This window comes from Nycticebus coucang, chromosome 6 (assembly GCF_027406575.1).
Source record: "Nycticebus coucang isolate mNycCou1 chromosome 6, mNycCou1.pri, whole genome shotgun sequence".
NCBI lineage: Eukaryota > Metazoa > Chordata > Mammalia > Primates > Lorisidae > Nycticebus > Nycticebus coucang.
Window position 1 is genome coordinate 36,462,864 of NC_069785.1, and position 27,421 is coordinate 36,490,284.

Sequence of the window (27,421 nt, forward strand, 5' to 3'; positions counted from 1 at the left end):
ATATTATGGCTTAAAAGTCATCAAATACTTCTACATCGTAGTTCATGAGCACAGTTTAGTCATTACTCTGCCTTAGCCGTTGTTCCTCAGTTCAAGGGGACACATGGCACATCTACAGGCGACAGAAACCAAATCACTCTGCCCCAAATTAGAATAATTAGAATGCTACTGAAGCAAATTAATTTCTGGGGATTTCAGTGAAGACAACAACATCAATTAACATAATCCACAACATAAGATTTACAGGGCTTATCTCTTCCCTTTACACACTACAAATTTATCGTAGAAATCTTATCTATGCCGGAGGAACAGGAAATGGGCACAACTTGTTCTGCTTTTCCTATCACACATAAAAATCATGCAATCTTGAAAAATTAATGTCCTGTAAAGCTAGACAACAATTTCTTTAAGAAGGTAAAGTCTAAAATTAAAGTTTAAATACTGCCATAATTAAGACAAAATACAGGGGTAGTTATTTGTACAAGTGTAGAAATCCAAGTTCTTTATGCAGTGAAGATGTTTCAGAGAAAATCTATTGCTTAACAGTCACCCTGAGCTACAAATTAACACATGTTTTATCCTGCAAGTCATATCATCAGTTGTTCACTTTATTTACATTAATGACAAGTATTACCCATTACAAGTCTACAGGTTTACTTGTTGGTAGTAGTTGAGCTTTTCCAATAGGATTTTTTGGAGAACCTTTATACCAGACCCTTTCTCTTTCAGATGGTTTCCTAAGGACCCTTTTACTTATCCCAGAAGAAAAGCCCATATTATCATTTCTAACAGATTTCGCTATGTCATGATTAGTCAGGTCATCCAAGGGAAACTTAATTTGGCCATCAGATATAACTTCCTGTTCACATACTTGAGCAGACCCAAGAGAAGCATTCAATGAATTTGGGTGTCTCTTGCTCTTTAAGAAAAATTTAGATGTTAACTCGATGCTTGATTTTGAAATTGCATCAACATTTGACTGTTCACACGATGTAGACTTCTGTTCTTTAGGACATAATTTGGTACACAAAGCAAAGGAGTCTCTTGATGTATTTTCTATACAAGAGGGAAGAGCACTGTCACAGCTTACTGATTTAACCAGAGGAGAAGCAGCATCAGCATGACTCACCAACTTCTGCCTTATAGGTTGTCTGCTACCCTCCAATAAAGAATTAATTCTTCTGACAGACTGACGGACAGGAGTACGCTGGAACTTAAGAGGTGACTTAACTTTTGCTCTATTTGATTCATTTAAGGAAAGCTTGTTAAACCACTGTATGTGATCTGAAACCTTCCCATGTTCTGTCATTTGTAAACTTTCAGGAACAGTTTTATCACATGTTTCCACCAGTGACTGCTGTTTAGCAATTCTCATTGGCCTAGGTTTTGACAAGTTTGTTATAATATGTGTACTCTGGTGCGAGGAAAAGGATTTAGCATCCTCTTCTGTAGAAGCTATGCATTTCGGTGAGTTCTCGTCAATCATACTCTCATTCTCCTTTAATTCAGTATTTAGTTTGTCCCTTGGAGATGGCTGTTTCTTTACTTGTCTGTCACTGGAGAATTCATGCTTATTGAAATAATCTTTGGGTATATTCAAACAAACGTCTATTTCATGTTCCACCTTCACCCGAGTTGAGTAACAATTTGTAGCTGCTTCTCTATCAAATTTTTGAGTTTGATGTGATGAAAACTCTCCTTCTGAAATACGATGTTCATCTTCACCAGTGTGGTGGTCACAGTTTCTCTTTGATTCTATTATAGTCAAATCAGTGGTTTCAAATAGATTTTTCTCTGGGTTATATTCTATGTAAGATGTTTCATTTAATTTTACTTTCTCCATATTAGTTATTGATGATTGCCTATGATTTATCAATGCATGAAGATTATGTCCAGATTCAGAAAATGCTTTCTGAATTTTCACCAAAGTCTCTGTGGTTAAGTTATTTTCACTCCCACTAAGGAAGCTTCCCATTATGTTGCTATTATGTTTACAGGGTACACTGGAGGGAGTAAGTTCACATGAAGTAGCAGGTGACTTTTCAACCATATTATCAGGCTCCAAAGAAGAGTTTTCTACATCAAGATTTTCAACTATTAAAGACGCTTCATTTGCATCTATTTCTTGAAAACTTGAATTACTAGGTCCTGTCCAAGACATCCGGTAATTTCTTCCATCTAGTCGCTCAGGAGTTAATAAATTTTCCTCAGACTGACTGATCTTTTTTGAACCTAAAATAAAGTAGTTCAGTGCTTTTAATCCTTTGTATCCAACTATATTTTAAAATACTATTCAAACACATGGGAAATAAAGACACTAAGCAGTCCAATAAATTAAAGATTTGTGTTAAAAGAAATAATTTTTAACATAAAATGTCAGTCATTTTTATATTTACATGTATAAGAATTTTCCAACTGTTAACAGGAATACAAATTTTTTACTATTCAAACATGAATTTTTAATTTCTAGAAAATAAAGTACTTAATATATTTTACCATTAAAAAAAGCTGCTGAAGCAGGATTTTTGAGTAAAACTCTAACAGTATCATGTAAATGTACCTTTCTTTGGTAACCTTTCATCAACATCTGGACTAAAAAGCAGACCTGCTTTTACAGATTCAATTCTGATTTTTAAACTTTGTTGATTTGCAAGTCGCTGGCCAACATTTTCACATCTATTGACACCAGAACACCCATTCTGCACAGAAAAGGAAGATTGAAAAGCTGTGGTTAGGAAATAAGCCTAGTTAACTGAAAATACTAAGACAAAGTAAATTTTTTGTTAATACTCAAAATCTACAACTGATTAAAAAAGGCACATATAATTGAGAAATAATTTTATAACAAATACAAATATTCTTGCTTACTAACGAAAATTGTAATCATTTATCTGACTTAACTACCAGTTGAAAAATAAAAACATCTTTGCATATTCATTAATTTAAAAAATTTTCTTGTGCTGACCCTGTGCCAGGGCCTGTTCACATATCATGGAAAACAAAAAACCCAGATCAAAACTCTACCCTTATTGCTTTCTATTTTGATGGGAGACTTAGACCAAAATAAGATGAACAACAAATTATGTTATATAAATACAATATACAAGGTGAAAAGTGCTATGGAGAAAAGTAAAACAGGATAAGAAGGATATAAAATGGTGAAGGGTTAGGGTGCAATTTTAAATAGGATGATGAGAAAATGATTTGTGAGTAAAGCACAAAAAAGGCATGAGCTATGAAGATTTAATGGGGAAGGAGCACTACAGGGAGAGAAAAATGCCAGTGTGATCTCCGAGGCTGTAGAAGAATCTGGCATAATCACAAATAGCAAGGAGGTCAGGGTGATTAGAGCAGAGAGTGCAATGGGGATAGGAGCAAAGACTGAAGAGGCAAGCTCCTGGGAGCAGATCACAGCCTTACAGCTCTATCTGAGAACTGTGGCTTTTATTCAGACTGAAATGAGTCATCACTGGAGGGTCTGAGCAGAGAAATAATAGGCCTTAATTTGGGTTTAAAGGATAATTTGGGCTCGGCGCCGGATTCAAGTATTTAGGGAGCCGGCCACATATGTCAGGGCTGGTGGGTTCAAACCCAGCCCCAGCCAAACTGCAATTAAAAAAAAATAGCCAGGCGTGGTGGCGGGCACCTGTGGTCCCAGCTACTTGGGAGGCTGAGGCAACAGAATTGCTTAAGCCCAAGAGTTTGAGGTTGCCGTGAGCTGTGACTTCATGGCACTCTACTGAGGGTGACACAGTGAGACTGTGTCTCAAAATAAATAAAATAAAGGATAATTTGGTTACAGTGGTGCACCAAGGGTAGTGAAAGGCAGACCTGTTAGTAAGAGCACCCTGTGGTAATCCAGCTGAAAGATGACAGAACTTGAGAAATGGAAAAAGTAGTACTAGTGAAAACTGGTCAACTTGGAGAGCCTCTGAAAGCAAAATTAGACAGGATTCTCTAACTGATCAGACATGATGGTGTATGACAGAAAGTAATGAACCAAGAACACCACCATAGCAATAAAAAAAAAAAAAATTGTAAACCTAAAAAAAAAAGAAAAGAAAGCATGCCATCATGGTTTTTAAACCTAAATGATTGGAAAAGGGAGTTGCCATAAGTGAGAAGGAAAACTGCAGTTAGAACTTTTGTTGGCAGGGGGAGAGAGGAGGTGGACGCTGGGGGCAGAGAGATGCACTTTAGAAGTTCTATGGGGGACAAGGTACACATTGGCCTGTATATCAAGTAGGGAAGATACCCAAGTAGGGAAGTCAAACAGAAAGATGTTAAGAAATAGGCAAGTTGTTCAGGAGATCATTTTGGGATGGAGAACTTAACTTGGAAGTTTTAAGTAAACACAAGTTGAACATTCTATATCTGAAAAACCAAAATCTAAAACTCTCCAAAATCCAAAACTGTGAACACTGACATGATGGTCAAATAAAATGTTCATTGGAGCATTTCAGATTTTCAGACTGATATATACAATGAAAATATTCCAAAAAAAAAAAAACTAAATGAAATCTGGAACACTTCTGATCCCAGGGATTTCAGGTGGGAAACTGAGCCTGTCAATAACGTCTACAGCTGATGACCATCTTGAGTGGAGAGAGAAAAGAAAAGAAGGAAAGAGGACTAAGCAGTTTGATAATTTGACCACTGGTTTGAGCATCACTGAATACATGGGTGACCTTGATGAGAGCAGTTCCAGTAGAGTATTAGGAGCCAAGTCTGACTGGAATTGATTTAAACGAAGTAGAACAAGAAGAACTAGAGACACAGAGTTTGCTATAAAGAGAATGGAATAGTAGCTAGAGAGGAGGCAGGATCAAGAGGGCCTTTTGTGTCAATTCTATAGCATCAATAAACAGATCAATGAAACAGAAGATACTTACTACATCTCTGCTATTTTTCCCTAGACTAAATTTCAAACGAAGAGATCTTCGAACCTTTTCTTTACGACTAATTTTAGGAGAGAAGCAGCCTGCTTTTCCTGATTCTACCCTGAAAAGAGTAAAATTAAAAATGTCAGTTTATAGTATAAAACCAGAGAAATTCTTACAAATGCAATTTAAGAGAGTTCACAGTAGATCATACTGCTAGTAATTGATCAGAGTAATAATTTTTTAAAATCAGTTAAACTTTAAGTAACTGTATGTGAACACACTGTATTTACATATAAGATCTGTTTATTCATAAATGTTAGTCACTTATAAGTTGGAATCATTGGACTAGACTCATGGTTTTTAAACAGAATGCTTTAAAACTATACCATCAACATAATATAGGATTTTGAGCAAGTAAAGTGAACTCAAATTAGGAATCTTTCTGTGGTAGGTATTTGATTAACAAGACTATAAAAGCAGAAGGGATTTTTAAAATTATGATTCTTGGTAGAACAAATAAAATATTTTATTATATATATGTCACATATATATTCAAAACAAAATGTTCTGAATAAATTACCTGCAAACTTTTTTGGCTGCAATCCTTTGACTTCGTCTTAGTATACCTGTACCAATCAAATGATTTCCACTGATGGCTACAGGAGAGTGTGAACTCTGAGACGACCCTTCTGAGATTGTATCAACGTGAACTATAAAAATAAGCACATGTAATATACCATACATACTTATTTTCCTTTTAAAATGTAAAATAGTAATAGCAGCAATTAGATTTAAAGCCTTAATTTCTATCCTCAAGCAACAACAGCAATCACTTAATTTGTGGTTAGAAACTTCAGGTATCAAATAACCCAAGTCAACTAAAAATATATTATCTATTTCCTACTTTTAAGTTGCCAATTAAAGGTCAGATTCAGCATTACTTTCACATTAAGAGTTGTGATTTAAATTCTTTCAATAAGATAAGGAAGGAGTAGGTACTACTGCAGATTTTAAAATGAATAAGCTTTGGAGACAGACTTGAGTTTGCCCCATCACTTACTAAATGGTTTTAGACTCTTAAAATGGATTTTTATTATGAATATAATGTGTCTAATATGTATGTGGTATATAATATTAAGTTATACTACTTAGTATAGTATGTGAAATGTAATATTAAGTAAATACTATTATCAAAAATAAGCTACTGACAAATAAGTTGGAGTCTGATTATCCAGGATGTACCTGATAGCCAACTGTTGTCCACCTGACTCTGGAATATGATTTATCCAATATTTTTGACAAACAAACAAAAACTAATTGTCTAACCCATGCCTAAACACATGGCCACTGCTGCATTACATGAGAATAACTGGAAGTTAAAACAGAAGTTCAATTCAACACCATTTATATCATGAAATCAACTATAGTAAAAAAAACTATGAGAAGAGCAAAATTGTTATGAACAAAGACTCCTTATACATTTGACTTACGATTTAGAATCATATCCTGTACACACTCAGCAAACATTAACCCTCTCAATTCATTGTTGTTATTAATAAAGAATTCAAAGTTCCCCAGAAACATTTATGTTTTTTTCAACAATGAAAACAGAAGAAATACAATCATTACAGTGACTTTTTGGTGCATTTGGCTAAAGAAAATTTTGGAGGACAGTATGATTTATCTAATGTAGCTTTATTCCAGGACTGCAGTATAGTTATTTTCAAAATGTGCAGGAGTCACAGGAGGCACAGTGAGAATATATGGAAAAATATAAATTTATCACTTATAAGAAAAAAATTAATAGATACTTAATGGGCTGTAGATTAATGTTGCCTTTATATACCTGTATTTTCAATTTTGAATTTATTTAATTGTGACTGAGAAAGTAGAGTCAAAGAAAAATGATGAGTTAAAAACAATAGGACTATTGTTGAATGTTTAAATTTTCTTGAAAAGGAATCAGTAAGTTCATTCCTTGGGGATTATAATTTTCATTTGCCATTTAGAAAATGTCCTCTAAATTGTAAAGGCTTTTAAATATCAAAAAAACAAAACAACTACATTATGAGCTATAGACATAAGCTTCAGAGTTCTTATCATTATACTATAATGAATCATAAAACCTATAATTCTGCTCAACTTCTAAAAGATCATTCACATTTTAACTAAACGTGAGATATGAGACAGAGGACACTCGGCTTAGAAATTATCTCATTTTTAGATGATCATAAGGTTAATATGAGCTAACTTGTATTCTGCACATGCTATAACAGCCAACTCAACCTATAACCACACTAACAAAAATCTAGTCTTCAAATTGGTAGGATATCCTATTATTTTCCAAAGCTTTGGTTGGGCACATTAGATATTTGAATAATAGTAAATTTGGGAAAAAATGGCTGGGCTGTTAAGAGGTCTTAGAAAACATGCCATAAGGAATAGTGTAAACAAAGTTTTAAAGCTTTTATAAAAGGTACTTGAGTCTAAAACTTTAAAAATACTCCCATTTTCAAAACTGTAACCTGTAACAGTCATAAAGCCCCCACTCTGGATTCAGAGACACTCAAACTTTTGGCAACCTCCACTCAGCAAAAGACAGCAAGAAGCTTTCGTTATAGGTCAAATGCAACTAAAGTAGGATTTGGGATGTCCAATAGAATAAAACCTGAGCATCAGCATTGATGCTATCCACAGAAGGTCTGGTTTCTTGTTTGCTATTTTCACGGATATTTTTGAGACAGGGTCTAGCTCTGTTGCCCAGGCTAAAGTGTGCAGTAGTGCAATCACAGATCACTGTAATTTCAAACTCCTGGGTTCAAGCAATCCTCTCACCTCAGCCTCCTTAGTAGCTGAGACTTTAAGGCATACTTCACATGCCCAGATAATTTTTAATTTTTTTGTAGAGATGTTCTCTCACTATGTTGCTCAGGCTGGTCTTGAACTCCTGAGCTCAGGAGATCCCCCTGCGTTGGCCTCCCAAAACGCCAGGATTATAGATGTGAGTCACTGTACCCAGCCCCACTCTGTCATAACTTTCAATAAGCATGGCCATAAAACACACACACATACAAATTATATATGTAAACCAGTATTTACATATATTTTAAAAGGCAGGGGACTTTTGCCTAGAATAAGCATTCATATTAATGTTTACAACCCATTTATATAAATTCTATTTGCTACCTGATACTGGTGTAGAACTGCTACTGAAGAGATTACTTGGCAATAGCTCCAAGTTAAAATTGTGCTTGATGGACTTCCTTTTCTTACTTGAGAAACCATGAGATGAATCTACTGGCAGTTTACGTTTAGCATTTGGTGTAAGAATCACTGGTGATACAGATAGCTGGGCTGAAAAAAATACCAAAAACCAATTTGTTGTTTCTCCTGCAGAGTTGATAAAATACAAAAGCTTTATGTAATTTCTTCTTATAAAGCTATTACTTAGGGCTAACCAAAAATTAACGGGGATATATTTACATTATCAACTATATGTCACATAGCTAAATTAAAACGCACACTTAGTTAAAACAAAAATAAGGAAGCAGCAACAATGCAAAACTTCAGAAATAGCAGTAACTTAAACCAAATAGATTCAAAGATGCATGATACACATTAAAGAATATTAATGTAGGGAAGAAATTGTAATCAAGAAATTGAAACAAAAACTAATCTATATATCACTTTGTAGGGAAGAATTATTTTTTGTAGACATCTATAAAAATTTTAATTTAAACAGGGTGGCACCTGTGGCTCAAAGGAGTAGGGCATCAGCCCCATATGCCGGAGGTGGCGGGTTCAAACCCAGCCCTGGCCAAAAACTGCAAAAAAAAAAAAAAAAAATTTTAATTTCAATAAATACATGTAATAAATACTTACCAGTTCTTTCCTGTTGAGGTGTAACAGAGGGTGTTCTGTTAGACTTAAATTTATTTAGTGCTCCACTAACAAAATCTGAAATGCAAAGCATAATCATTTAATCAATTATAATTTAACATTTACTTATTTTTAACATACTGATATGTGTGTCCTTCTTTTAACATCTAACTTTATCACCTTATATAATTTTAAAGGTATTTAAGGAATTATTTCAAAATAGGAAGAAATACTAAGGAATATATTTTTATTCCATTCCCTGGTTGTATTTCTACATCCCTTTTAAAAATGGCATAAAATACAGAATGAAATGTAATACAAATACGTATAATGTATAGAAAGGGTAGGGAAGAGGAAATCATTTCTTGCTGAAGCAAAAGATGATGGTCTGAACAGAGGCAGGAGCAGTGAAATGGAGGCAAATAAAGGTATTTAACAAGTCATGGTGACAACTCTTAGTGAGCAATGGGATGCAGAGATGAGGAAAAAGCAGAGAAGGCCCCCTGAAATTCTGATTTTGATGACTAAGTAGACAATGGTGCCATCGAATGATAAAGGAAATTCTGCAAGGAAGAAGTAGGCAGGCCTATGAGATGCTTGGCCAAATATAAATTCTTTTGTGGAAAGAGCAGGCCTGGAGAAGTTGATTTGGGAGCCAACAGCCCAGAAACAGTAGTTTTTTAAAAATTTAAGTGAATGAGGTCATTTAAAAAAAGAGCCAAGTGTGAGAAGAAGGTGAAGCATGAAAGAGTGGAATATTTAAGAAGTGATCAGAAAAAGAAAATCCAGAAAATGAGGTAAAACAAGATACCAAAGAGGTGAGGGAACAGACAAGCAGAGTGTTAGAAAACACAAGGAAAAAAAATACCAAGAAAGAAATAGCCAAGTGGTTGGAGAGATTCTGAATACAGGCCTAAAAAATATACACTTGATTTAGCTGCTAGGAAACTGTTATGATTTGGACAGGAATAGTTTTATGCAAAAATATTCTCCCAAATTTCAGCCACAATGTTTATTTGATTGATCACCAAATACCACTCAATATAGTTACGTAAATTAAGTCACAACTACTTATGTACTATTGAGAAATCTTACACCCTTGTGTGAAATAGGTACCAACTAGAGAACAATATTAAAATCCTCAGTGGCGGGGGGGTGGCGCCTGTGGCTCAAAGGCGTAGGGCATTGGCCCCCATATGCCAGAGGTGGTGGGTTCAAACCCAGCCCCGGCCAGGAGAAAAAAAAAAAAAAATCAGAGAGCTGGCAATGGACAATGTTCTAACTGGCAGGTAAGGGCTAATAAAACCAATCTTTATGACAATGGTGCAGTTAAACAAACTAATATGGGAGAGAAAAAGACAAAAGAAAAAGGGAAAGAAAAGAGCCAGAGCTAAAGAGAGAAGAAATAACTGTGCAAAAACTAGATTCACACACAGTAGGTAGCATACAATTAGGACTGCACAGCAAAATCAGTACGGTTCCTTCTACACTCCAAAAGCATCTGCGTTGCATCATTGGCCACACTGAAAATTCAGACTAACTAGTGTACTTAGAGAAAAGGAAACATTATGTCTCAATTCCTTTAATTAATTTATTTATTTTTAAGAGACAAGGTCTTGTTAGGTCACCCAGGCAGAGGAGTGCAGTGGTGCAATTACAGATCAAAATCCTGGGCTCAGGCAATCCATCCACTTCAGCCTCGTGAGTATCTGGGACTACAGACGCACACAACCACGTCCAGCTAATTTTTTTTTTTTTTTTGTAAAGACAACGTCTCACTAGGTTAGCCAGGCAGCTCTCAAACTCTTTGACTCAAGGGATCCTCCTGCCTCTACCTTCCAAAATGCTGGGATTACAGGCATGAACCACTCCACCTGGTCCCTTGATCCCTTTAATAGTCTCATGAGTTTATTATCAGTATTTCAGAAAGTACTATATCAATCAGCTCTGCACTGCACCACCATCTATGAAAGACATTTGTTGGCACAAAGATAATAGGGAGGAATACACACATTTATTCATGTTCACTGGCATAAATGGGAAAATCATAATACACAATCACTTTGCTTATGTTACAAGAATTTGCTCATGGCATCCTGTGTAGATTCTGAGGCAATTAATTGTGAAATGTCAGATTTAGCATAAAATTAAACTAGAATAACTGATTCACATAACAAATATTTATGAAAATAAAAGCATAAGTTGTGCAGGACTGCATAAAGTGAATATACGTAACTCTTTTAATCTATACACTTCAAAATGGTTAAGATGGTAAATTTGATGTTTTATATATATTTCACAAATTTTTAAAAAGTCAAGATACTTCTGGATTTCAAAGTGAGATGTTAAAAAAAAAAAACCACAAAGGCAGCCATAATATAAAAATAAACACTGATGGCCTAGACCTTCTGAACAGTTTTGCTAATGAAATTGATGAATTTTAGTGATACTTAACAAATGCTATCCTAACGTGTTCAAATAAAGCGTCTCTGAGTTTAAGCCAACTATTAATAACTTGATATAATGTATTCATTCAAAAGTTTATGCCTGTTCAATAAAAACCACAGGGCTGGTACAATGATGTATAAAGCATAGTTTCTACCTTCAAAGAGTATTATATGTAATAACTCTTAAAGCTTAAAATAGTATAGAATGTCAGAGCAGAAGAGAGATTATTTCCCCACTGGAGGAAAAAATTGAAAAGAGGAGCTTGGTTGCTAAGACATTTAACCTAAATCTTGGCAACTGGATACAATTTGAAGGGGTAGATGATTTGAAAAACATCACACCAAGACAGTATAAGAGTGAAAGTGTGTGGAAAATAAATAAGTAGCACAGTTTGACTAAGCATAGGTTTCTAAAAGGAGAGACAGGAATAGTAGACAGGTATGCTAGAGCAGCCCTATGACAGACCTTTAATACGAAATTAAACATAACAGTGTTATCAATGAAAGTTTCTGAAGGGCATATATGTGAGATATTTTAATAGAGTTACACATTAGAAGTGTCAGCCTTAACACCCTAACTAGGGTGAATTCAAGAAAGTAGTACGAAGACCATGAAGGAGATTCTTATAATAAAGGTACAATAGTAAACACTGCACAGAGATAGAATCCTATAGAACCTGAAAACTGTGTGACTGTAGATTGAAAAGGAAGAATTAGAAACCCGTGGTCTAAAACCTTAGCATTTAGGGAACGGTGGTGCTCTTAAAAGAAAATGGAATTCACGTAGAACCAGTTAAGAGGGTGAAGATGGTCATTTCAAAACCTTAAGAATAAACCACCAAGGAAAAGCAGATATGATGATGTCTGCCTTCGCTGGTCACATCTGGCCATTTGTAAAGTAGAACTGCTATTTTTGAGAGAATGGTGATAGAGATCTAGTGATAATCTATTTAGATGTGATAACTGAAACTACAGGAGTGAATGAGATTGCAAAGGGAAAGAGGGCAATAAAGATGATCTATATCTGAGAGAGATGTAGTACCTGTGCTTGTGACCATACTTGAAATTAGCATCTTTACAGATGTAGTCAAGTTAAGAAGAGGCTGCAAGAGTGGGCCTTAGTCCAGTATGTCCTGTAAAAGGGAATGTGGACACAGAAGGACACCCAGGAAGGACATTATGGGATGACAGTGGCACAGATTGGAGTGATGTAGATGTAAAGTCAAGGAACACCAAGGACTGACAGCCATTACTAGAAGGTAGGAAGAGGCAAGAAGATTTTCTCCTATAGGTTTGAGACACCTAGTCGACATCTTGTTTTCAGACTTCTAGTCTCCAGAACTGAGACCAATTTCTATTGTTTTAAGCCACCCAGTTTGTGGCACTTTGCCATGGCAGCCCTAGGAAAATAACACAGAAATCACAAGAGAATTCTATGTAGGAGGTAAAGAATAAACACAAGAATGCAATAACATGTCAACCAAAAGATTATAAAAAGAATGGGATAGTTGGCGCAGTGCCTATGGCTCAAAGGAGTAGGGCACCAGCCCCATATATCGGAAGTGGTGGGTTCAAACCCAGCCCCCAACAAAAACTGCAAAAAAGAATGGGATAGTCAATAACAATTGATTCTGATACTCAAAAGATGAGAAATTTCCTAATGTGATTGGAGAAGGAACAGCCTGTCTTCTTGATCAAGGAAATAAGTAGCTGTATTACCAACTCCACCATGATAGAATTTTTGGTCTTTTTTTATTCTTCCCTTGGTAATATTTCTCTCATTATTTAGTTCACACTCCTCTAAGTAATTCATATGACTAATTAGTTCAAAAAACGATCTCATACCTGGATTCTGCCACACATTTCTGATCATTCTCCCTACTTCCAAGTCTCAATTCTGCAAATCAGTTAATTTTCTAAAATGCTTTAATTAAGTCATACCTTTAATAGTTCACTAATGTCTCGGTTAATAGTCTATTCTTTAGTGTGGCATCAAGTTCACCATAACACCACCCCAATCCTTACCATGAACCATTCACACAAGTCACCCTGGCCTGCTTACACACAGACATAGACTACTTTTTCCCTACACAAATCTTTCTTCATGGCGTCCTTCTCATCTAGAATAGGATACAAGTTTTCTTACTGTCCCCCCAATTCTCCTAGATTCTACCCTTTCTTCAAGAAGGTTTAGTTTGGTCTCCTCTTTGAAAAGTCCCTGATCATTAAAATCAAGGGAACTTTTCTCCTTTTAATATATTTTGTTGTGCTAAAAATTTAGCATTTAATACTGTCCTTTTAATTTTTCAAATGCATATGTCCCTTCTTTCTAACTATAAGCACCAAATAGGCATATAATACAGTTTATGCCTATTTATGTTCAAAAGCATTTTAGATAAAAACAAATCACTGTACCACCATAAAATGGAAGAACTGCCACTTACCTCCTACACTTTGTCTACGTTTTCGCTTATATTCACCAGGAGTTTCATATTCACCTTCTTCAAAGCCTTCCAGAGATGGGGTAGCACAGAGGCCATCAATACCCAACATAGCAGGTATCTTTTCCAGGATAAAATCTGGTACACGCCCTAAATGAAAATGTTCACAGGACTATTATTATCCTTTCTCCACAACCAACCAAAATGTTTAAATATTAACATAGAAATTTTTCAAAAGTTGTCTTCATAGTTCACTTGGAAGAAATTGGGAACTCCCTCATTTAAATAAATTCTTCTTTTTTTTTTTTTTTTTTGTAGAGACACAGTCTCACTTTATGGCCCTCGGTAGAGTGCCATGGCATCGCACAGCTCACAGCAACCTCCAACTCCTGGGCTTAAGCGATTCTCTTGCCTCAGCCTCCCAAGTAGCTGGGACTACAGGCGCCTGCCACAACGCCCGGCTATTTTTTTGTTGCAGTTTGGCCGGGGCCGGGTTTGAAACCGCCACCCTCGGTATATGGGGCCGGCGCCTTACCGACTGAGCCACAGGTGCCGCCCCTAAATTCTGTTTCTTAATAATGCTAATACATCTTACCAATATCTGATGCATAATCAATAAAAGTCTGTACTACTGCAGCCTGTAATCGCAGCTTCTTTTCTGTGTTAGAAGACATCTTTTCATGTCCTTCACTTGTCTGAAGAAGGTTTGGTGCAAATATTACTGCAAGATTGCTGCTGTCCATCTTATTCTCACTGGACCTTAAGTAAAAAAAGGTTTTATTAGAGCCAAAGATAAAAAGAGTTAATACATTCACCACATTTTGAAGCCCTCTTACTTTATCAATCACATGCAAGTCAAAACAGTTTCCCTTTATTTATACATCTACATGACTGTTTTGAACATATAAAAGAACCAGAAATATATAGCTGCTACATATTTAAATATACATCATAAAAATCATGCTAACCATAGAGTTCACACTTTGCATTTCCACACGAGGAGAACATGTTTACCTGATTTCCAAACCCACACAAAAAAGTCAAAGTATCAGAAGATAGCCTGTATCTCAAGTAAGCAGCCTCATTGAGAGTAGGCAGAGGGCAAAAATTTGAAAAGCAAAACACAAATACTTTTAAAACACAGTAATCAGAAGCCATTCAGTGGACAATGAATCTATTAATACTAATAAGTCATCAAGGCATTCATAATGACTTTAAGACAGTAAGAAAATGTTAAATCATTGGTATACTAGTCTAGAAAATACCCAGGACAGACTCCTCATAGTAAGAAAATAATGTAGTAATTTTTAGAAATTTTTAAGAGTTTTAATTACCACTTACCTAAGAGCAACATGCCTGAGAAAGTTAAAGAAGTATCTTAATACATTAACTGTGTGGTCACCCATAAGACAGGAGAGCAACAACGTAGCTTTAGTCTTCTCCTCTGTTCCTAACTGTTGAGCTTTAAAAAGTGCTTCATGCAAATCAGCTGGAAGAATGGGCTTTGGCAATTCCCTAAAAAACTGCTTAAGAAGTCCTGCGATATCACAAGGCGGTGCAGACGACAGGCAACCTTCACCATGATCCAGTTTGTTCTGAAACAAAGATAACATGATCTGAGTATTTGGGGGACTTAAGAGTTTAATGCTACCAAGTACATTTGTTATACTCTAATTGAAGAGCTCTCTTGTACAAATTTCTTTGAACTCATTTTAATATATATCCCTATTTTTTCAGAGGGCTAAAAAACAATTTAACATTTTTTTATTTCATATAACAGATGATAGGAATAGCATAAACCACTATACTATGAATTTAAAAGTACTCGGCAAACTTTAAAACACAATGTAAATGATATGTAATTTCTTTTGAAAAATATTCTTTTACTATAAAAAAGCTATTTGTAAATTTAATTTGTTATTATGCATATAATAGTTCTATACATTTCAATCATACAGATAAAATTGGAAAATGAAACATTATAGTTCAAGAATATGCTTACCTTAAGCGCTTTTAGACGAATTACAGATCCTGACTTCCGAAAAAGCCCTTCTGTATGAATATGCTCTTGTAAAGATGTGCAAGCATCGACAAGAAAGCTGAAAGAGAGACTACTTCAGGTGGCCAGACATGCAGCTCATCAAATCCTCTTCTGCTAAAGTTTATGAGAAAGCCAAGTCCTATGCCCTTTCAGAAGCTCTAATGCCACAAATCCCTTTAGTCTTTGTGACAACGTTGCCCATCTTTTCACTCCTGCCAATTCCAACGTATCCACTCAATTTTATACTCTACTTCTCCGCTTTCCTTCAGAGCACACAACTTGTCTTTTTACTCCACTCCTTCATATCCCAATCTCTACTCAACCCTCTCCAGTCAGAATCTAATCCCTATTAACCCAAGGAAACAACTCTCAAGGTCACCAGTGGCCACTGCCTTGCCAAATCCAAGGTCAATTCGTTGTCCTCATCTTGCTTAACCTATAAGCATGTAACACACCTGAGCATCCTTTTTATTCATCTCAAAACCGCTCTTTTTCACTACTGTCTGGGTTTACCTGCTATTCTCTTACTGTTCTTCTCAAATTCCTTTTCTGTCAGCTACTCTTCTGCTAGATCCCTACATGTGGCAACAACCCAATCCTCTGTCCAAGGCTGCCTTCTCTTATCTCCCTTCTCTCCATGGGTGATGTTGCGCAGCACACAGCTTTACATTATCATCTCCTGCATTTGCCCCAACGTAAGGCAAGATTTTTTTTTTTTTTTTTTTGCAGTTTTTGGCTAGGGCCAGGTTTGAACCCCTCACCTCCGGCATGTGGGGCCAGCGCCCCACTCCTTTGAGCCACAGGCACCACCCCATAAGGCAAGATTTTTTTCTCACCCTCCTTCTCTTCGATATGTGCTCCACTTCTTTTATTTTAAACAATAATGTGAATCAATGTTGGCTTTAGATACTTAGGTAATTAACAGCTGGGACCCACAAATTAAGATGGATACAAGCTACAAATAATTAATACAGTTGTATTGGTGCACAGTGGCTAAATGTCAGCCCTGCTTATAGAAGGTAACTGACAGAATAGTTTAAAAAAAAAATTAGGCCAAGAAATTACAACCAAGATTTTGTTGTTATTCCAGGGGATATGGCATTGCAATTCCAAATGTTAAAAATCATTATAGGTTTTCATTAAGGGGAAAATCAAGTCTTTCATACCTGATTTAAAAAAACAAAATAGCAAGTGACTACTTTCTGAATATTATAAATTCACACCTACAAGGTCAATGGGGAAAAAACTGTCTTAAGGTAACAAGGTACTGAATAAATACATTTGGATAATATACCATCTAAAATCTAGATTACTAGACAAGAACAATGAACCCTACTTTAGATAGAGAGTAAAATGAATTAGAGATAAGATAGTTTCCTTACATGCATTTTAAAACTATGTTCTTACATACTACTAGTATGTACCCATAGTAATTAAAAAAAATTAAATTATGAATATCCCTAGCAATTGCTGATGGACTAAGTTCAAAAGGTTACTTATAAACAATAAGTGGCATAGAAAAGTTAAGTGTTACACAGTGTTACATAATACCATATTCTTCTGTGTATAATACACACCTTTTTGCCCAAATTTTTGAGGAAAAATAAGGATGCACATTATACATGAGTAGTACAGCTCAGGAGAGGAGCCATGCCCTCCTGCAGGAGCCCACTGGTGCACAGAGTTCTAGTCTGGGAGGATCTGAGACCCAGTGTGACTGGGCAGAATGGTCTCTCCAAAGTGCCGCAGCAATCAGGGAAAGGGGTGGTGGTAGGCCAAGGGGACGAGGGCTGAGGACTGAGGCCTGCAGTGTGGAGGGGACCCCAGGGGATTCCAGTGGCTGTCTATAGGTCAACTGGCCTCAGAATGTCCTGCCCCACCAGCCACAAGCCTGGTCCCCACATGGCTGGAGGGAAAGCCTCCCAGGACAGAGGAAAGGGGCAGCTTTCACAGAATGCTTGGCTGTGGGATGGCTGTGGGATCTGCACGTTTACCAAGGGGGCATTAGCCCCAGATGCGCCTCTCCTACCCAAGAGACAACTACTTTCCTAATGGTCATTTTTCCAAAAGTTTGGGCAAAAAAGTGCATATTATACAGGGGAGCACATTTTACATGCAAAATACAGGTATTTATTCAGAATCTTAGCTTAAATATTTTTATCCAACATTTATTAAACAAACAAAAAGTATCAAAATTATTACTGAATGGGTAATTCAGTTAATACAGAGTTATAGCAAAAGAATTGGTATAGAACTGAAAACTGACTTCACAGGAAAAAAATTAATTTCTGACATTTATTCGTTACTAGATCATAAAAGTTAATCCTGGGAAAGAGTACAAATTACAAATTTAAAATACATAAAAGTTAAGAAATTTTTATTTTATATTAGCTAATGTTTAGAGGTAAAATACTTTGCTGATTTGAAATAAATGTGTGTCAATCAACTGTTTCTTTTTAAACTCGCTGAAGCCAGTTGTAAATATTTACTGTTCTTCATTTCAGATTCTGCTTACCTTGGAATCGGTCCATATTCTGGTACAACAGAATGAGGTAACGCATTAAAAGGTACTCCAAATATTTTACCCTGAAATGACAAATTCAGTTACTCTAACACAAATATTAGCCATAATATAAATTTTGTTAAACATTAGCCAAATTAAAAATCTCAGGAAATAGGCAGCGGCCTGTAGCTCAGTCAGCAGGGCACCAGCCATATACCCCGAGGCTGGCAGGTTCAAATCCGACCCAGGCCAGCTAAAACAACAGTGACAACTGCAACGAAAAAATAGCTGGCACTGAGGCAGACGCCTGTAGTCCCAGCTACTTGGGAGGCTGAGGCAAGAGAATGGCTGAAGCCCAAGAATTTGAGTTGCTGTGAGCTGTGACTGCCATAGCACTCTACCAAGGGTGACAAAGTAAGACTGTCTCAAAAAAACCTCAGGAAATAAGAAAATAGCAGAAATAAACTATAAACTATTAAGATAAAACAATTATTTCAAGTGAATCTGGAAACAAGTAACTACTATATTAGATATTGTGCTAAGTGCCGGGAGTACAAAAATGGCTGAAATAAAGTCAGTGCACTCAAACAATCTAATAAATTCAATCAGTCTCCAGTCTGATCATGAAAAATCAATTCAGTTAGTCCTTAGCCAGAAAGTTCTTAAATCGAATTTGGGCTAGAATACAAGCATTTCCCCAAAAATACTACAAGTTCTTTCAATGATCTTATAAATATTGACCATATACTTTCCTCTGGTCGCCCTATAAATACTAACTTATACAAAAGGCTAAGTCAATTGATAAGCAAAATAATAATTCCTGTCACTCATAGAGTACCCTGTAAAATTACATAAGAAGAGGTTATTTTTAGACCCAATATCTTTTCCATATTCTATAGAAGAGTGCTTTTCAGACTATGTCCTGAGGTACACAAGGCAGGGATTTAGCAAATATTAAGTCGAATTTTATCTAATTACTTGGAGACCCATTTTTTAAAATGTCACAATGAAATTTTAAAACATTGAAGAACCCAGGAGTAAGCCTGTATGTTAGTTAACTTGAGTGTTTTTTACACACTGAAATGTAAAGAATCTGCCACTATCTTTGAGCATGCATTTGAACTTCTTAAATATGTGTCACTAATTAATAAGATCATGGCTTTGCATTGGACTGACAAGTAAATTCAAGCCTGTATATTTCTGCTTATATGAAATTAAGCAGGTACAACATAATCTTACACATGTTAATTTAATTTTGATGCATCTGCTGTGAATACTTTTGAAACACTTATGTTTAAAGAGCATCTTATTCACCTTACTATTTACATTAAGAAATCACTCAGTATTATGAAAAATTCAACACAGAAACAAAACTTTACTAGTCCTCTTTCAAGCACTTGACTCCATTTAATTTACAAAGATTCCAAGCTGAAAAGACAGAACCATATAGCAAGCGCTAAAGACAGTGGGCTCCTAGAGGCTCTATCTTGATCAAATGAACATTCTCTCCCTCAGTATCCTCACATAGATTCTAAGTCATAGAGTTAGAGGAAGAATACAATGAATTAAAACATACAAAACCCTTTATAAGTGATTCACATAGGGTAAAGCAGTCAAAGAATATTCGTTGCTCTTCTAATTATTTCAAGATGAGCTATTTTTTTTTTTAAATGCTAGTATGGGCAACCCCTTTATTTGGATAAATTAGAATTTTCTTGATAATGTGCAACCAAACAAAATGCAAAAATAAATCAGATGCTAAAGTCAGAAAAAGTCTACAATCAGGCCAGGCACAGTGGCTTACGCCTGGAATCCTAGCACTTTGAGAGGCTGATGCCAAATCACTTGAGCTCAGGAGCTCCAGATCAGCCCAAAGAAGAGCAAGACCCCGTCTCTACTACAAACAAAAAAATTAGCCAGGTGTTGTGGAGAGCTCCTGTACTCCCAGCTACTTGAGAGGCTGAGGCAGGAGGATCATTTAAACCCAGAAGTTTGAGGCTGCTGTGAGCTATAGATGCCACAGTACTCTAGCCCAAGGCAACAGAGTTGAGACTACATCTCAAAAAAAAAAAAAGGAAAAAGTCTCCAACTGTCTCACAACTGGAATTCAGGAGTTTTTTTATGTCTCATTATTTTTAATAATAGGCTTCACAAATAACAACTATAATTATTTCTCATAACATGCTTTTTTAAACTTTACATTAGAATATCACTTACAATATCATTTTTTAAAAGATTTACAGTACTCATCTTAAAAAGCTCAAAAAGTACTATTAGTTAACAAACGCTAAAGAGCAAAAGAAATGATTTTCCAAACAAATTACCTGTGCTGTTAGATCTTATTTTTATAACACAAGAATCTTCTATATTTATTAGAATATTTTTGTTAGTGTGTTTCTAGCTGAATTTATATAGCATGACTATCAATTAAGAGGTAAACTCAGGATCATCATAACTATTATTAGTTGAATAAGTGATACATGACAGGCACCCGTGCTAGGGCTATCTACAGACCATAGCAAGCCAAGTTCAAACAAGCAAGCCAAGTTCACAGACCTCGTAGGGGTGGAGCAGGACTCAAATTCAGGTCTATCTCACTCTGAAGGTACATGTGGGTTTTCTTGTTAAGGAGTGAAAAAATCCATCTATAAATTCTCTCATATACAGTAGAACCTTGGTAAATTGACCACCCTTGAACCTTTGTAAAGGGACTGTCACCAATTGGTCAAAATCTGGAGGTGGCCGTCAAAAGAAATTAGTCCCACTATAGTGATATACATATGTGCATGTCTGGTCTAGAAAGATCTCTGAAAATTAGGTCAACTTAATGAGGAAGTGAATGTAGGGTGGTGGTCGACTATGGAGGTTCTAGGTTTGAAATCTTGGAAAGCTGGTTTTACAATCAGAAGAAGTCACTATAGTTTTGAAATATAAATACACCTGTTGCCATTAATTTGCAAACAACAAAAACAATTTCTCTAGAATGTATAAGGTATTAAGAAGTGTACATATTGTTTTTCTTAGTTTTCTTCTTTAAGTACTTACATTTAAAATAAAATGTTTTATGTTCAGTTTATTTTACTTTTCACAGCTTCCTGATATGATAGAACCATTAAAATCTCATTCAAAATTCCTTTACCCCACCACTAAAACATCAACAGCTTTTCAATCATTTCATTCTGCCTTCTCAATTTATTTAAAAAAATAGCTTTATGTCTCAAAAGTATAATATGGCCAAGCTGCAAGTTTGTTTTCTCAAATTGGTGAATATGAAGTTATTATCTGAAACTCATTTTTTTTTTTTTTGAGACAGTCTTCACTTTGTTGCCTTCAGTAGAGTGCCTGAGGCGTCATAGCTCACAGCAACCTCACTTGGGCTCAAGTGATCCTCTTGCCTCAGCCTCCCCAGTAGCTGGGACTACAGACACCCCCCACCCACTCCCACTCCCACCCCCACCCCGCCAAGCTGGGCTATTTTTAGAGACAGGGTCTGGTTCTTGCTCAAACTGGTCTTAAACCCGTGAGATCAGGAAATCCACCCGCCTCGGCCTCCCAGAGTGCTATGATTTCAGGCGTGAGCCACAGAGCTCGGCCTCTGAAGCGTATTTCTAATGCTCTGCCACACCTCATCTACTAATCCATTTAGAAAATACACTGGTCCCTTGTCTCTCTAGAAACCATAACCCAGAACTGTGATGGAGAGCTAGAGTTTGTCTTAACCTGTTCAAAATACAATAAATTGGCAATATCTGGAAACATTTTTAATTGTCACAACTGAGAGATACTACCGGCATCTAATGGGTAAAGCCATAGATGCTGCTACACAGTCTACAATTCACAGGTCAGCATCATCTCCTCTCCTAAACAAAGAATTATCTACTCCGAAAGATCAATAGCGCTGAGGCTGGTAAATCCTCCAACTTCCTCTCAAGGATTAAAAACTCCTGAAAAGAATCAAGAATGCCATACTTTAAATATCAACAATTGATTATCTGGATTGAGTTAGACACATCTAACCACAGAATGAACATTTAGCATGACCCGGTAATAAGTGAAAATTCAAGCTGTGCCTTTTTAAACCTGAATCTCCTTGTCCAGAACTTACCCCTGTTTCCGCGGCTGCTGATTCCTGTCTCTTGCGATCGCAGTGCCCACGGCCACCCTTAACCTTAATGCCATAGACCGCCCGAAGCTGCTGCAACACGGCCAATCTCACCAGCCTCTGATCCCACATCCCGGACTCGTCGCTCACTCTCCGAGGCAAGATCCTGAGCCTCTTTTGCCACCAAGTCTTGCAGATTCCAAACACTCTCAGGTCCGCACTCCGCTCCGCTGCCTTCCGGCTACTTTTGGCACTCCCCGGGCCCAGAGCTCCGGCCACTTCTACTATCGTTGATCCTCTTGCACTTACACAGACCCTCTTCTCTTGGCCCTCTGATCCAGCCACACCTCACTCTTCCTTCACTTACGCTAACCTTCTTTCTGGTCACCCAATCCTTTCAGCTACTTAGACTTCACTTCTTTCCTCCTGATTCCTTCTGTTGCGCGCACCAACGCCTGTTCCAGCTCCTCACCACTTCCGGCTACTTAGAATTCCCTTTCCTTCGAACCTCCCTTTGCTAGCTCTGGCTTCCTCACCCCTCCAGCCCCGGCAGGCTCAACCGACCGTTCGTTTCTCGTGCCCCTCCCCACCCCCGCCCTAGCCTAGCCGCCGGACCAGCCGGCTGCTGGGGTGCCTCTTCCAGTCCCGGTCCCCGCCCGGGCTGGTCGCCGCCGTCACCCCGTTTCACAGGCGGCTCGTTTCCTCCCCCGTCAGCCTGCCCGCGGCTTCAGGCCTGCACATCCTGGGCGCTCACTGGAGCCAAGCTGCCCGCCTCATGCCTCCGCCCCACCTCCTCTGCAGACACCCGGAGCCTCCTGTGCCGTCACCCCAGCACTTCTAGCGCAGGATCGAATGGCAGCGCCAAACAGAGCTCTGCATCTGATTGGCCCGCTTCTCTTTTCAAAATCAGGACCTCAGAGGGTGGCCAGGAGCTGCCTGACCAGAAAGGTGCGGGGGGGGGCGCGGAGAGACCATGAAAAGTATAGCGGACAAACCTAAGAAATGCGAAAAGAAAGATGAACTTCACTTGCTTCTTCATAGCCATATTTTTTGGAGGACAATGCTGTTTAAAGGATGCTTGAACAACTTGCCCTGCGCCGCAGACAAAACACAGTATTTTGGGAAATACAATAAACACCTTGTTTTCATTCCCCACCCCCGTACCGGGAGAAGCTGAAGGCCCTCTAACGGAGAAACCGTTCTACGGAACGCTACATGAGTCAATTTGAGTCAGAACTCACAAACGCCTGTTTTAGTAATCCCAATATGCAGCCTTTAGTGGGAACTTTCGGCCATGGGAATTGGTTCATATTTGGGGGTCTGAGGGACAAATCTTACTGCATAGGAAGTTAAGTACAACAATGAAGACCGTCGAGAGAGGAGAGCGCGGAAGAAATGCGAATCTGCGGGAGGCGGCAGCTTGCACAAATGTCATTCGGTGGGATTTGGAGTTAGGAGACTCGGAGGAGCGCGGCACCCCGTCCTGACGTGGCTGACACCTTGGGCTTCTTGTTGACCTGCAAGGCTGCACGCGCCTACTCTGAGCTGCTTTCCATTCTGAAACATCAGCGAACCCATCAAGTTGTTTTGTTTGATTGGACGAAATTCTCTTAGAGCAAGATACTTGGACTCAATGTAGAAAATATATTAATAATAGTATACATTTAGTGCCACCCCACCTCGCCCCCAGGTAAACTTGTTTAGAGCAGCACTTTTATCTGCCTTAGGTACTGTCCTGTCCCCATTACTCAGTAGTGCCAGTGGCTAAAGGAATATTTGCCCAATGAATGAATTTAAGTATGAAATGTTTTCTTAGAAACATTTGGCCCCTTTTGGGTTCAAATCCTTACATACTACACCCTTTCCAATCCAAAGAAAAGTCTCTGAAGAGATGGGAACAAAATCAAAGTTAAACATGTTGCTTTATTTTAACAATTGTGTGTTGAACTCCTGTTATATGCTATAAGATGGTGAACAAAAACCAAACAATTTCAGCCCTATAAGGAAAAAGGGAGGTAGGTATTAAACACGTAGTTATATTTATGTGGACATTTATCAAATGAGAGAAATGCACTAAGGAAAAGAATACGATTTTATGAGAGGGTATAATAAAAGGTACAATGGGGCAGAGACATACCAATGATTAACTGATCCGAAGAGCCATTAAACATTAACTTGGCAAAGCGTTGAAAATGGGATAGTTGAGTGGGGCCAGCATTCAAGAGGCAAATGGCTGAAGAAAAAGTCATCAAATTTAACAAGAAATGGTGCATCAGAAATGAAACGACCTATTCCTTTATCTTCTTCAGATGAAATTAAAAAAAAAAATTACTTATGCTGTCTTTACCCTCATCCCTTCCACAAGCTTTACATGGTTCTGGGTTTGAGATGTCTCAGATTTCCTTTTATTAAAGACATATGACCATTCTTAAATATTGCTTTTTCATATATACACTAATCTTTTTTTAAAGCTGAGCTCTTTGATTTTGTTTCCTCCTTTTTCTTTTTTTTTTTTTTTTGCAGTTTTTGGCCGGGGCTGGGTTTGAACCCACCACCTCCAGCATATGGGGCCAGCGCCCTACTCCTTTGAGCCACAGGCGCCGCCCAAACCAGAAAAAAAAAAAAAACCCTCCCCTCCTTTTTCTTAAAATAAAAATATTTGTGCTTAATGATATTAACATAGTTGCTTATTTGTTTCATCTATATTCACACATGCGCATATATAAAAACAAATTAACAATAATGGTAAAGAATAAAAACAATAAAGATAATAGTATTAGCAGCATAAGACTGATGAATGAAGCTTAACTTCATATTTGCTTCTTTTTTTTCTTCAACTAAATCTCATAAAGGATGTACAGTCAATATACTATGTTTTAAATGAACTGGATGTAATCCTTTTCTTTGGCCATTTATAGATATATTGTAGTTTATTTAACCAGACCCATACTAATAGATATCCCAGATTTTTGCTCTTACAAAAGATCCCTATACGCATACATATAATACGTGTATTTCGCCAGTGAGTCTTTAACATAGATTTACTTAAATGGGATTACTAGGTTAAAGAGTAAAAGACCATGTTATTTTGTGTAATACTGCCAAATTCCCTTCATTGGGGTTGTGAAATACTGTATTTACACAAGCAATATTTCCTGTTTCCCTGCAGCCAATAAAATAGATTGTCAAACTCTTAGATTTTTGCTAATTTGATAGGTGGGAAATCATATTTTAGTATAATTTTGTAATTATTATGAATGAAGTGGAGCACCTTTTCAAATGGTGCCTGTATACAATAAAGTAGTATGAAGCTGTTATCTAATGTGGAAGACATATGGCCATGAAGTGAAGTGAGAAAAACAAGACACAAAAGAGTGTGTACTATGCTACCTTTGGTACACACATTCATGTACAAATGGATATTAGCTTATGTTTTCAAAAATAGGTACCCCAGAATATAATGAAAATGGTAATTAAGAGAAGAGAAGGGAGGACAGTGCAAGGACAGGAGTAGAACCTAGACCTCTCGGATTATATCTTGTTTTGTACTTGACTTTGGAACCCTGTAAATTTTAAAACGTTCAAAATACAAAATAAAATTTAAAAGCAGCTCCCTGTACCCCTTGATTGCACTAATGTACACAGCTATGATTTAACAATAAAAATAAATTAATTAAAGAAAAAAGCAGCTCCTAACATGGAAAACAAACAGCAATAAATAACCCAACTTGTCAGTGCTTTGAGGGCTGTTTGCATTTCTTTTTGTTTAAATTGTCTTTTGCTTACTTTCTATCAGGATGGCCTTTTATAATAAAAAAAAATTAGGAACTTTTTATATACCAGCTCATTGTGACATAAGTTGCACATTTTTTTTGACTTTTTGCTCTGTTTTTTGTTTGTTTAAATTGTAGTTAATCCATCTCTTCCCTCAATGCTTCTGGATTCTAATCACAGATAGGAATGTTTTCTCTACTCCCAGGTTATAAAAGAATTCACTCATGTGAATTCTAGTACTGGCTTGGCTGGTACTAGTTTTTTTCTAGTACTACTATGTTTTCAGTTTTGTTTTTTTTTTTTTTTATATTAGATCTCTGATTCATTTGGAATATATCCAGTGTAGAATGTAAAGAATGAATCCAATTTTATCTTTTCCACACATGGCTGTCCAGTCCTAGACATTTTTATTTTATTTCACTTCATGAACTCCCACACCTACTTCCAAAAGTAGCAAAACACTACTACTAAAAAACTGACTGAGGCCCTGGAACAGGAGAAGGGAACTCCTCTTTAGTTAAGCGTTAGGCTTTGCTTTTAGTTGCTGCCAGTAGGTGGCACACATCATTTTCTTTCCATGTTATCTAACCTCGCTTTCCTTTCTGTGAAATCAGTAGAGCATCTTCCTGGTAGGAAAATGAGATGAAAAAAATAATGACAGATAAACCACAAATAATTAAATAAAACCTGTAAGTACATAAAAGTTTGAGGATTTTTCTGTCTTTACAAAGCCAAAGAATAGTTTATTAGTATCTTCAACTAGGTAGTGGCTTGGTTAGATTCGATTATCAGTGCCAATTACATGCGTAGTATGTATTTATTGACTTGTGAGTTGTCCAAGATATAATTTCCATGAGCAAGTCACGAAATTGTACGTACTTTGTATATACGTAAAGAAAATGGAGGGATGTTAACAGTGGTTGTCTCCAAGCGGCCACATTGCAGGTGATTTCCACATGTTCCTTTGTGCTTCTCTGCTATTACCATTTCAATCTTTTGTAATGAACAAACATTGTTTCAGGTTGAACTGTATCCTCCAAAAATATATATGAAAACCCTACCCCCAGTATCTCAGATACTGACCTCAAATGGAAATAAAGTCTTTGCAGATGTAAATAATAAGTTAAAATGGGTCCTGCTGAAGCAGCGTGGGATTTTATGTCCAGAGACACAAGAAGAGAAGGTGATGCTGGAGGAAGACATGACAGTGCTGCCCCTGTGAGTGAAGGAACCCCGGGGACTGACGTTCACCACCAGCAGCTTGGAACGTGTGAAGGAGGATTCACATACATTTCAGACTTCCAGTTTTCAAAACTGACAGAATAAATTTGAGTTGTTTTAAGCCATCTAG

At 37.0% G+C, this 27,421-nt stretch overlaps 1 protein-coding gene across 1 annotated transcript; it reads right to left on the reverse strand.

The window, feature by feature from the left end:
• Positions 1–596: 596 nt before the first annotated feature.
• On the reverse strand, positions 597–23,112 carry ARHGAP11A (Rho GTPase activating protein 11A). The gene is made up of 12 exons (XM_053594943.1): positions 22,300–23,112; positions 18,207–18,277; positions 15,653–15,749; positions 14,992–15,245; positions 14,246–14,409; positions 13,654–13,800; positions 8,766–8,840; positions 8,070–8,237; positions 5,464–5,593; positions 4,893–5,001; positions 2,561–2,699; positions 597–2,232 (listed from the first exon to the last, which is right to left on the reverse strand). The coding sequence occupies exons 1-12, from the start codon at positions 22,426–22,428 to the stop codon at positions 638–640; spliced, it is 3,078 nt and encodes a 1,025-aa protein (XP_053450918.1). The 5' UTR covers positions 22,429–23,112; the 3' UTR covers positions 597–637.
• Positions 23,113–27,421: the final 4,309 nt, after the last annotated feature.

What these genes read in the sequence shown, in the direction of transcription:
- ARHGAP11A (XM_053594943.1), bottom strand. Translation starts at nt 22,428, where the DNA reads ATGTGGGATCAGAGGCTGGTGAGATTGGCCGTGTTGCAGCAGCTTCGG. An exon ending in CAGCAGCCGCGGAAACAGGG is followed by an intron (nt 18,278 to 22,299) that starts GTAAGTTCTGGA and finishes TTGTCATTTCAG; the next exon opens with GGTAAAATATTTGGAGTACC. An exon ending in ACGTAGACAAAGTGTAGGAG is followed by an intron (nt 8,841 to 13,653) that starts GTAAGTGGCAGT and finishes TTTGCATTTCAG; the next exon opens with ATTTTGTTAGTGGAGCACTA.